At 40.5% G+C, this 13,163-nt stretch overlaps 1 protein-coding gene across 1 annotated transcript; it reads left to right on the top strand.

Moving 5' to 3' along the window:
• The first annotated feature begins 3,380 nt into the window (after nt 1-3,380).
• Nucleotides 3,381-12,228, top strand: LOC146003571 (NEDD8-activating enzyme E1 catalytic subunit-like). The gene is made up of 3 exons (XM_083141868.1): nt 3,381-4,770; nt 7,468-7,543; nt 11,162-12,228. Exons 1-3 carry the CDS (start codon nt 3,436-3,438, stop codon nt 11,965-11,967), a joined length of 2,217 nt encoding a protein of 738 aa, XP_082997994.1. The 5' UTR covers nt 3,381-3,435; the 3' UTR covers nt 11,968-12,228.
• The last annotated feature ends 935 nt before the right edge of the window (nt 12,229-13,163 follow it).

The following is a 13,163-nucleotide window of genomic DNA, read 5'->3' as shown; positions in this document are numbered from 1 at the left end:
ATTGCTTAAGAATCATACACATGCACCCCCAAGAATATAATTCCCAACAATTGCGCAAGATTTACAATATACCTACAGTCACTTCGAGAATACATTACATCTACTTGAATAAGGTATTCCATAGCATACATAACAAATCATCTCCATTGCATCATAGGATTAAGCTCCGTTCTGAGTTCAGCACCCGAAACACCAGATCGTCCTTACATAGAGACCTAGTAATCCCCAAACCCAACAAAAGCAGATTTGGTCAGAAGTCTTTCTCGTACTTAGCAGCGGTAACCTGGAATTCAATCCCGACGAAGATCAAACTCAGTACCAGCAAAGCGCAGTTCTGTCGTCTTCTACGTTCACATGTCTACAAATTCTAACTCCAGTAATATTATTTTCAGTGCTTACCCCCCCCCCCTCCTCCTCACCACCCCCCACCCACACACATATATTTTAAAATTTTCATCCTTGTACTTCGAACATCAATTCCATACACACTCATATCCAAACCCACACACCTTTACACTTTCTTTTCTTCTAAATGTGTATAACTCTCAAACTTTCTTTAATTCATTGCTACTATAGAACACTATATACATAGTCTTACCATAAATACTGTCCCAAAGTTGTAAGTAAATAGACACAAAATGGTGAGAGATATTGTAATATCAGAATAACATGAGGTGCATGGATGCATTATGAACCAAAATCACAAATAATTATTTGAAATGGCAACCTTTAGCACTGACACACTTCTGAAGTCTTCGTGGCCGCGCATCAATTGAATTACGCAACACATCGACTGGAAAATGAGCAACTGCCTTCAGAAGAGATCGACCTCTTTAAACTTTCAATATTGGGATGTCTCTTGTTCCAAGCCATCTCCTGAAGCTTGGACCACATTTTGTAGTCCAAAGGGTATAGGTCCGGACTTGCAGAAGGCCAATCTGAAGTGGAAATGAAGTCTGGAACATTTGCTATGAGGGAACGCTCCATTTCTGTGAAAAAGGGGTAAAAACATCAGCCAAAGTGTACCAGCAGACAGTGCTTGAGAAACGATGCAAGAATCTTACCGACACCATCTTCCATGGAGAGAACTGGAGCTTCCAGCAGGACTCAGCCCCAGCACACAAAGCACGCACCACCCAGCAGTGGTTGGAGGCAAATGTTCCTGACTTCATATCCACGTCAGATTGGCCCTCTGCCAGTCCAGACTTAAACCCTTTGGACTACAAATTGTGGTCCAAGCTTCAGGAGATGGCTTGCAAGAAGAGACATCCCAATATTGACAGTTTAAAGCGGTCTCTTCAGAAGGCAGCTGCAGAGTTTCCAGTTGATGTGTTGCGTAATTCCATTGATGCGCGGCCATAAAGACTTCAGAAGTTTGTCAGTGCTAAAGGTGGCCATTTCGAATAAGTATTTGTGATTTTGGTTCATAATGCATCCATGCACCTCATGTTATTCTGATATTACAATATCTCTCACCATTTTGTGTCTATTTACTTACAACTTTGGGACAGTATTTATGGTAAGACTATGTATACTAATGTAAATTCATCACATTTTCCTTAGATGTATCTTTTGCATATTTTTTTTACTATATAGGGCATCAAGTCATTATTTGTATTAATTTTGTTCAAAATGAAAAGTTGTATGGCTTAATTGTAACCCTATGGAAATAATAAATAATAATAATAATAATAATAATAATAATTTGATCTAAGATCGGAATTTTTCCGGCTTTGTCCCCTCAAAAAGCTGATCCAGGGTCCATCCAGCATCAAATCAAATGGTACCCTTTGGGGGGGGAGGGGAAATGAGGCCGGAGCGTGGTGCTGAGCACATCACCTCCAAGATGTCCGGCATCGAAAATATGTGAAGCCTTGCCCCCACATATCCTAAATGTGCCTTCATGGCACGGTGCTACATGCACAGGGAACTTTAACTTTACCTGTGATATTGTATTCGTTTCTGTACCTCTGAGTAGCTACGTTTATTTTTATATGCGCATGTACGAAACGTCTACTATGTCAATGGCTGAGGGCCCCCTAAAGGCTTACTTGTCTCCGGGGCCCCCCGCACTGCGGGGTTTTACGGGTTGTAGATGTAGCACAGGGCTGGACCATTAATGGACAAGAATGATTTTTCAATGATGTTTGTTACATAGTTATAAAATGGCATACTACCTACATGCTGTTTCATTTTCTTTGAGGGGGATAAAAACATCCTTGGCAGGGATAAAAATATTTTTTTCTTTTGTCGGGGATAAAGTATTTCGTGAGGGGGAAATCCCCCCTTTCATTCACACATTGATGTACACAGTCATAGTCAAGGTTTGAATTAGTGGGCAGTGGGACACTTTTCAAGGTTACTTTTTTAAAAAAATAACTGAGTTACAGTCACGGTTACCCTTCTCAAGTTGCAGTTATTCATTTTTTTCATTTTTAATGTAACTCAGTTACAGAAACCGTTGGTTTAAAAAGTAACTGCAAGTTACTTTTAGAGTTACTTTATTCTAAATCAAATATAGCTCTTGCAATATGCTTTTTTCATACATTAACTACAACAAACTGTTCTTTTTTCATTGTACTGCATGAACACATTACTTTTCTCCAAATTATAATAGCGCGCTACGACACCAGGGATCCGAGTTCGAATCCCGGAGTGAATGACCCTTCATCAATTTCATAATCCTCATCTTCGCGATTAGCCAGAAGTGTCAGGAAAGCGAAGTAAAATAGAGTCCCATAGAGGATTTACTGGCTACGGGTCTCATTCGTCTACAAAATGCAGTCCAGGATGTACTACGTGAAAATGCGGATGATTTTTGTGTGTCTCGAAAAAGAGTCACTCGTTACACCCTTTACGAATATATTGATTTCTGCTAACCAGAAACTCTGACATCATCTATTGAACATGTGTTGCCAGCTCATATGGCGGATGATTATGGTACTATACTATAAAGTTAGGGGGCATGGGTTCAAGTTCTGAGAAAGACATGGGATGTTTTATTTTGTTTATTCCCTCATTAACATCAAGAATTCATTCTTCATCTTCAGCGTTGAGATCAACCTAAAATGATAGAAAGCGGATTAAAATTATCAACACACAAATTTAACCCATCAAATTGAGCAAGAATTTTAAAATTATATGATAATATTCATACTATAATCTTAATTAATGTACGTTAACTTGATTACAATTAACCTTTTCAAGTCCATAATTAAAAACACAAATTCCTTGTGAATTCAAACGTAAAAATTATTCAATCAGAATACACAAAATGTTCTACTGACCCGCCTGTATGTAGTCAACTCTATAGTTCTAATAATGTTGGGCATAAGCAGCCAAATGTAAAGCCCTAACTCCAGTGTGTTGCGTGGTGTAACGCCATTTTTAAGACGTGAAGTGAAAGTGACAATTGTAAAAATTCATTTTTGAAAGATGGAACAACCGCAGCGTTCTGGTGAAATGGGTACAGATAAAGTAAGGCAGGCACATTTTAAGAAACTGTTAGAACGGCCAGGACGTCTGTGCCATCCTGAATTTGTGCCGTCAACAGATAATTTTGAGGATTTGAAAAAATGCAAAATCCTTGTAATAGGCGCAGGAGGTTTAGGTTGCGAGCTTCTGAAAGATCTGGCACTTCTGGGCTTCAGAGATATCCACGTTATTGACATGGACACAATCGATCTTTCCAACCTAAATAGACAGCTTTTATTCAAAAGAACGGATATTGGTGAACCCAAAGCTACAGTAGCTGCAAGAGTTATAAACTCAAGAATACCAGGCTGTCTGGTCACTCCACATCACAACAAGATTCAAGATTTCGATCAATCATTCTATGGACAGTTCAATATTGTAGTTTGTGGCTTAGATTCTGTAGATGCGAGACTCTGGATTAACGAAATGTTGTTATCACTGTTGCTGTACGATGGTCGTGAGCTAGATACATCGTCTATAATTCCATTGATAGATGGAGGGACAGAAGGCTTTAAAGGAAATGCTAGAGTTATTTTACATGGGTTGACAGCTTGCATCGAATGCACTCTGGATCTTTTCCCCAAACAGGTCACATATCCAATCTGCACCATTGCCAACAATCCTCGTTTGCCTGAGCATTGCATTGAGTATGTGAGGCTCATACAGTGGCCAAAAGATGATCCATTTAATAGTTGTGCCATTGATGGTGACAGCCCTGAACATTGCATGTGGATTTATCAACAGTCCCTTAAACGTGCAGAACAATATAAAATCAGTGGTGTTACTCCACGTCTTGTACAGGGAGTGATTAAAAATATACTACCGGCTGTTTCTTCTACAAATGCGGTCTTAGCGGGAATATGCGCAACAGAAGTTTTTAAGCTTGCTACAAGCTGCTATGCCAATCTGAACAACTATTTGATGTTTAATGATGTAGATGGTATTTACACCCATACTTACAAAGCAGAAAGGAGAGAGGATTGCCCTGCGTGTGGACAAATCATTGAAGATATTGTTGTACAAAGTGATTCTAAGTTGGAAGATGTGCTGACAGCATTGTCTGAGAATCCGAAATATCAAATGAAGAACCCAGGAATAAGAGCAGAGATAAATGGAGATATGAAAACTTTGTATATGACCTCGGTGAAGAGCATTGAAGAACAGACAAGAGCGAATTTGAAGAAATCACTTGAAGAATTGGGTCTTCACAGTGGTACTCATCTCTATGTTGCTGATGTTACTAAACCTAAGCCCATTCTTCTCAGATTACAGTTCGCCATGGATGAAGATTGCACAGTAAGTAAAGCAAAATATTTTTTTGGCTTGTGTGCAAGTGTGTATTTCTATATTTTTTGTTTGTTTGAATTGTGTTTTGATGTCCCTTTTATGCACAGATAGGCTAATCCGGACTGGACCTACAGTTTAAAGTGGGATCCGAACCTTTATGTGTCCCCACACAAAACATAATTAACTAGATTATTTGTTTCAATATAATTATAGACCTGTAATTCTAGGATTACTCTCCTTACTGCCCTAATTATGAGCTTATCATGTTGATTTTATTAGTTTTAACTTGGAGTACATTTCATTCTATTTTTGTTTGTATTTAATTTCTATATTAATTTCAGTTTTATAATGCTAACACATAACACATTATATATTACATAGTGTTCGTAACTGTCAGTTATGATTGCGACATAATCCAGTTTTGCTTATTTTCTATGTTTTCAAAACTCGTTTAACACAAGAAACAGAATTCAGAGGAATTTAAGCTTAAACTTGCTAATAAAAAATCATAATGTAACGAGTGATTTTGGATGGATAGCTGGTAGAGGAGAGGCAAGTCACTAATCTTATTATCACCGCAACTGATGTAAATTTACAGCTTAAGCTGATATTTCTATTCCTGCTCTTTGCCTCGGAACACTTTGTCTGATAATGAATTGGTGTGAAATTGATTGGCGCGTTTTATTTCAGTATGGTGGATTATAACCCCCAACCGTAACCAGCCAGGTCTTGGAAAACACACTGTCCTTGGTTGATGTGAAGGAAAGATTAAGTTCGTAGATTTCAGTGGCATATTTACGATTTTTGTATGAGGATTTAGTGGTGACAAATATTGAGCCTCCTGTCCGTATACTTTTCACAATTTCATTACAGTTGTACGAGGGGATATCAAAAAGTAATTGAGTTAATATTTTACAGCCAAACGGAAACGTATTCATAAAAACTGAAATTTACATTTTGAAGGTTGAACATTACTCTACTTTTCCACATAACATCCAGTCTGATTTATACATTTGTCCCACCGTGACACCAATTTGTCGATGTCCGTGCTATAGAAATCGTTCGGCTGGAGGCGTAACCAACGACGCACGGCTGTCACAACTTCCGTGTCGCAGCTGAAGTGTTTGCCGGCAAGGTGTTCCTTGAGTAGGCCGAACAGGTGAAAGTCCGACGGAGCCAGGTCTGGACTGTATGCTGGATTCTTGAGAAATTCCCAATGCCGGGAATTTACTTTTTGCGTCACTGATGCAGCCACATGGGGACGAGTATTGTCATGGAGAATGATGACCTCCTCCAGAGATGATGTTGGACGTTTACGACGCAGAGTAGCTCGTAGACGATCCAATGTGGTACAATATGCCGCAGCTTTTACAGTTGTCCAAGATTGTGGGAGCTTAAGAGGGTGAGAAGCCTAATAAAGGGGCGCGCAAGAATACATTGACATCAGCTATGCCACGGCGGATCGACCCAAAATCTATTGATTTTGATTATGTTGTTGATTAGTGGCTTGATAAGGGATGTGGAAATACTACGGCAAGCAGCACAGGGCGAGCAACATTGTTGAGGGCTGGAATAGAATAGAACACTATATATTACTGTCAATAGATAACATCCAAACATATATATATTCCCAGCAGGCCCCCCACCGTGCCTGATCTTGGCGGGATGCCCTAATACTGCTTTCACTGTGTGTGTACGGATTTCCCGTTCGTCATGATGCATACAACTACCGCTGAATAAAGTTAGTTCGATTTGTTGAAAATGCCACACACTTTGGCAACACAACGGTAGGATTACATCCCCCACGCTCGCTCCGCTCGCTTATGGTTGACAATTCAACAACAGCGCCAGAGGATTTATTTCATCTTGATCGAGCTCTAGATTGCCAAGACAATTTTCAGCATTTTCTGTAATCAGTATTTCTCTAGCTCCTTTCTGTAAAATGTAACTACATGTCCTTTAATACATCAAACAACACCATAGGATTGTGAATATATTATCCCAATTGATCCTCTTACCATTTAATTTTTAAACTAACTATTTTTTACAACTACAAATGTACACCATTGCTTCATAAATTGATATCAACCAAGTCACAGAATATAAACCTGTTAGTTGAAATCTGGCTTCGCGTCCCAGAGCCATTTACCCATCATTAATCCTGTTTCTAGATTATGGCTGTCTCCGAAAGGTGCTTAACCAAACATCCACTTCGACTGCAGCGCCAAATACGATCAGGAGATAAAACTGAGGATACATTGTTTTTACCGCGTTCTAAACACTTGTTTTTCACCTCAGAAATCACATAGTATTTTAAAAACTTCTTACGTTTACATTTCCACACGTTAGATGAACTACAACCAACATATAGCTGACTTTAGACTTCCACAATTTCAAACAAGTGAACACCGAGTGCAGAAGTCTAGTACAGAAGACTGCATTGTCGAGTCCTCCGTGGTGAGAACTCGAATGCTCTTCTTTTTTGGCGCCTTCGGCGTACACTAGATGACGTCACTTCCCACAAGACCCTACTTCAAGCCTGCATTTTGGACCCCTCGGACAGAGCCTAAGTATTAGAGTTACTTTTAAATGGCACACCCCACATGTAATAATTTACGTTTGATATATCATCCAGGTTACATGGACTGCCCCCATGTATGTGAAATGATTTGCTGCAATATTTGCAATAATTTATATTTTCTTCAGGAAGACGTGCATAACGATAAAGTGTCCCGAGGGAAGACATCCTCATCCCAAGCAGGATTTCCAGATGGTGGTGGCGGTAAGATTCTCATCTGCAACTTCATAGGCGTAACTTGGCGAGGCAAGCATGGCACTTGCCCCTCCCAAAATAAATTCAAACTTACTAAAATTTACAAGTTAATGGTACTTTTGGCATGAGAAAGTCTGTCTAGCAAATCTGGTTCACGTTTCAGGCGGACTTTCCACATTTGTAATGGTGCCTAAGAATAAGAAGCAAAGTAATGTGTAGGCTACAGTAGACTCGCGATTATCCGAGCTATTTGGAACCGAGATTACCTCGGATACGGAAAAACTCGGATAATACGGAGATAATGTGCTAATAGGTCGTAAATGACGAAACAACACTTAAAACTGTATAGTAATTATTTATTACTAGTACAACATAAATGAGAAGATTACTTTTTCCTCTTAGAATAGGCCTACACAGATTTAAACACCACCGTAACAATCAGATACACCGACAATGTAACGAACACGTGCAGCGCCGACGGTGACTTGACTCCATAAACAAACCGGGGGGTGCGTTATGAAGCGCGATGTTTTCCAACCACTCCCTCGGTTAACCCGGAGCCTCGGTTAATCGGGACTCGGTTAATCGCGAGTCTACTGTAATTGTTATGATTTCGCAAACGTAACAGTCATTTAGTCTTGGACTTTATTTTTATGAGATAGAAAACTTTTTTATTATGCTCCCCAAAGTTAAGCCGAAGTTCGATTCTGCCCCCTCCCTCTCCCCCCTCCCATCAATTGTTGTTGAGTTGGTGTTTTAAGTCCACTTTGTGCACAGTAAGGCTACTCTGGACTAGACCTCCAGTTTAATGTGGGATCCAAACTACTATGTACCTCCACCGAGTCCCCTCCCATCAAGTCAGGTCCAAAGTTACGTCATGTGCAACTTCTTCTTAGAGGATTGAAAAGTAACTAGATCCAAATCCATATTAGAATTTAGGCTTAATCTGAATCCCAAGGCATGATGTTAGTACAGGCACGAAGCTAGGGGGGGGGGGCTCGGGGGGTTGCAGCTCACCCTCCCGAAATTCTACAAATATCTAATTGAAATAGTGTATAGTGGGGATTATTTTTTCTTCCTCAGCAGGATTAAACATATTATTTGAGAAATAAATGTTCAGGGCTTCTACCGCCAAACACTTTTTGCTTTTAGATGGCGGCTACTGATAAGGGGTGATCCCTCCCCTTACGAAATAAAATTCTGGCTACGGACCCGTGTAGGTGGCGGTGGTGGCGGGAGGGGTAAATGTAATATTTTCCCTAAGTATCGCCAATGCGATCACTGATGTAATTTTAAAGCATAAGTTGCTTACCAACCTTGAATTTTAAAACGAGAACGTTGTACTAATTCACCCCCCCCCCATTTATAATTACATTCATTTTTAAAAGATGGAGGGTTTCACTGGAATACTTCAGCAATTTAAACCAAGACTGTTAAGTTAACGACTACTAACAAAAAATAATGAGATAGATTTCACAGGCTTCCTTAGTTTAAGAAATGGTCAATCTCTATCTTACAGAGGCTAGGCTTTATATGTGGAAGCCCAGAGATGATAGCATCTAATCGGGACTGAGCCTACAGTTTAAAGTTTAGTCCAGACTACTATCTGAGCCTCCGCCGGGTACCGAACACGTCACCTCTTATTTACAATGCGACTACGTTACCACTACGTCATCAGGAAGGCCCTCCGCCCTACATAGAAATGACACATACGAATTTTATTATAACAACTGTTAGTCCAAGTTACATCAGATCGCTAATTATTTTTTTAAATAAATATTTTAGCCCGCATTTCAAATACATGGATTTTTACATTGATTTGATTTAATTTTGTTTTTGTTATTGAGCGCCGTTGTTCTTCCACTTTTGACTAATCGCGACGTGAGAATGAGTGATAATATGATAACATTGATAAAGGGACACACACAAAGAAACCCTTGGTCAGACCGGGTTTCGAAGCCGGGATCCCTGGCGTCTTAACACGCTATGTCAACCACTCCGCCATGGGAGTTGGAGTTTTTAAAATTTTGTTGCCCTTTTCCAAATATTTCATTTTCAAATTCTTTGGTAAGTGTAATATTTATTACATACATGTATATAGGATGCACACAGAGCAGTAAGATACATATAAAATAATTCATATACATATACCCTAGGTATACCTGCAGGAAATACACCAAATTAAATTAACATACTCCTAAATTCAAGCCTGATTATACAACAAATATTAATTGTAATTAATGAGTTTAGAGGTATTGAAATGTCAAAACAAGGAACATGTAGGCAGTCTTGTTTGACTTGTTGTTTTAAGTCCACTTTATGCACAGATAGCCTAAAAGGGATTGGGCCTACGGTTTAAAGTGGGATCCGAGACACTGTGTAATGTGCCTTCACCGGGTATCGAACCCGGGAACGCTTGATTATCAGACGACGAAGCTGTCACTGCGCTCTCGAAGCTCCATATATTCAGTAGTTACACTCATTGACGACCTGAGGGGGCGACAGGGGGATCAGATTATCCTGTGGAAAATTAATGTAGGCGTAAAAGTGTGTATTACACGCATATAATTTCATAATGTGCTTTAAAATGAGTGGCCATTACAAGTAAGGGAGAATTCACACCGAAGCGACAGGCGACACGTATCGCTTGGTAACGAGCAAATCAGCAGCAACGTTTCACGCCGTAGCTGCACGATTGGCGAAATTATCAAATCGATATGTGTCGCCTGTCGCTTCGGTGTGAATTCTCCATAAGACTGATACAGTTAGTTGCAGGAACAGGATAACTTCTAACTGAAGCAGTATTTTCGGGGAAAGTGGGAAAGCCCTTGCTCCTCCGGGAAATATCCTGCAGACTCCCCTGGTTAAACTGGAACTAATTTAGGGAATGTATTCACATGTCGTAGATACAGGGTGATTATGAAGTAACTAGAGAGCAGTGGCGGCGATTTGGTTCAAAAACTAGGGGGTAAGGTGCCAAAACTGGGCGGGGCGAGTACAGTTGTTCTCTTGGTAGATAAAATTTAGCACAGTGCGGGCGTAAAAGTGGCAAAAAGTGTCAAAAGGTGGGGGGCACCAGCCCCCCACTCGAACCCACCAACGCTCCCTCTAGACAGTATACAATATGTTCTGAAACACATATCACAATAGGACACAGAAGCGGTATGAAACGGTATCCACCACAGCCCGAAACCCCCTCTTCAACATACATGGTGTAATCTCAGCAACTGCAGCTGTAACCTACTTTTTCAGTCGTGTGATGTTCTGCATCTTCACGGCGTGCCCCTTGACTTTATAAACTCCCATACAAAAAAATACATGAGAGTCAGGCCTGGTGAGCAGGAAGGCCCAAAGCCGTGAGGGGGAGGACACGACCTACCGGGTAAAGTCAGTCCGTCATTCTGTGCAGGCGGGTTAAAACAAATGCTCTTCTTTCCTCCACTGTTATCATTGTTTCTCACCACCTACAAAAGATAATGCGACACGTTATCAAGAAAACGTATGGTGACTTTATAATCACCATTTGAATTATTAAACATGAAAAATTACGGCCGACAAGCACTATGCTTCTCTTTTTGTGCCAAGTCACAAATATTTAGTTACGAATACTTTCAATTTTGATTTCAGATCCCAAAATGTTTAAGAAAATGTCAGAAACGTCCCAAGAACTCAAAGATCTTTGGAGGGAACTCGAATGCCCTGTATGCTTTGAAATCATGGCTCCCCCAATCTTCATTTGCGAAAATGGACACGACGTGTGCGTAACTTGCCGAAATAAATCTCCCCACTGCGCTATATGCGAGAGTGCCAGGCCAGAAGTGAGGAACATAACGGTGGAGGCTATAGTTGAGCTGATCCCACTGCCTTGCCCCAACGCGAAGAAAGGATGCGACGCAACCATGAAGCTACAAGAGAGAGACAAGCATGATTGCCTGTACGGGCCTCGTTTCCAGTGCGTGGTGGATGAGTGCAAGGAAGAATTTACCAGACTCACCCTCGTCGAGCACTTGAAGAAAACTCATGGAGCGTTCTACATGGAGACGAAGCCAGGTGTCGCTTCGAAGGTCACGCTAGAATGGGGCTTCCAAAATATCAACAACTCCTACATCTCCGTTCTGGAAGTTCTTGGATGGGGAACCTTCCTGTTAAGACTCCCCATGATCAACATCGTGCTCGTCGGTAGCGACGAAGACGCCAACAAGCTCAAGTACAACGTCGACCTTAACGTAGAAGCACCCAAGGTAAAGTTTTCGAACGACGGGGACGTGGCCAGTATCCTCTCTCCACAGGTGGCAGACGGTTCGTTCAGTCTTGCTCCTTCACGCTTCGGTTCCAACCTTACCATATCCATGGATTCCCATTACCTTTGCATGGATATTACTCCCGGTCATTCTGTATCTGGTTCGCTGAGAGTAAATATACAAAAGAAATAGCATAAATAGGAAGCTTCAGTTACGGAACTACTAATAGCAGCATCAAAATCACAGTTATGTTCTCTACATCCACCCTTGGAAACACTCTTCTTCAAATTTAAATTGTATTTCTATGCATGTATTTCCTCTTGTGTCAAAATATAAGAGAAAGCCACAACCATATAGAATTTTGTTATTTCCTTTTTGCTCTATATATTTTCTTATCCGTCTAATGGAAATTCTAGTGGATCAGTCAGGAGAGTGTCTGACTGCCATGCGGAAGATCCGATTCCTGATGTGGCTAATTTCAGGTGGAAATTTTTCCAGCATGGAGTGTCCTAGAGCGGGGTCGTTGAAGGTCCAGGAACCCATAAATTCTAATGTGTTCTATCGGGTTTCTCTGCAGGACCGGAACCTTTTTCTCGCACAAATTCGGCCCAAGTTGCGTATTGTTTCATTGAAAAAAGGTTCCTGGACCGTATTTAAATTCATCCGGAAAAAAGGTACCTAGACCGAATTGAAATACTTTACAGAAAAGAAGGTTCTTTACGGTCCAGAACCCATTTACGCTTGCTGATTTTCTCTCCTGGACCGGAACTGAATTTATTTAAAATTCCTGGACCTTTATCAACCCTGGCGTAGAGTTCGCGCAGCCTCACATGCCTTCACAGCATTTTGCAATTAGGCCAGCCAACCTTTTGGGGTCCAGTAAGGAAAGAAATCGGAGAATGCTGGAGCAAATGTTATTATCTTTCTAAAAGTGTTCTTAACAACATATTAATTTTGCACCCCTCCATCACCCTGGATTTGGCCGAAATCTTTGAAAAATGGCGCCCAAAGTTAGTTTTTTGCAACTATCTCCCTTGAAAAGCTTTTTTCAGCAAAACAGGTTATGACCAAAATTAATATACATAAAAGTCTCTACAAGAAAGATTCTGTGCATTTTTATTGTAGGATGTGTCGTTTTGGAGCTAGAGGAGCGAGAAATTTCACATTTTACCCCGCCTCATTTTGCAACAACGAAACTCAAGGAAATATTTTTGCATGATAATTTGAAGTCCTTATTTCCTATTAAAATACCTATTCTAAATGTTGTAAGGACGTTTCTTTAAAATGTATTTTCAAGTGATAATACGAGGTGTGACACAAAAAAAACGGGATTGATTGCATAAGTGAAAAAACATAAAGAAGTTGGCAACATCATGCGACACCCCTAG

This window comes from Lepisma saccharinum, chromosome 20, assembly GCF_977018435.1.
Source record: "Lepisma saccharinum chromosome 20, izLepSacc3.1, whole genome shotgun sequence".
Lineage (NCBI taxonomy): Eukaryota > Metazoa > Arthropoda > Insecta > Zygentoma > Lepismatidae > Lepisma > Lepisma saccharinum.
This window is presented reverse-complemented; position numbering and strand designations above follow the sequence as displayed.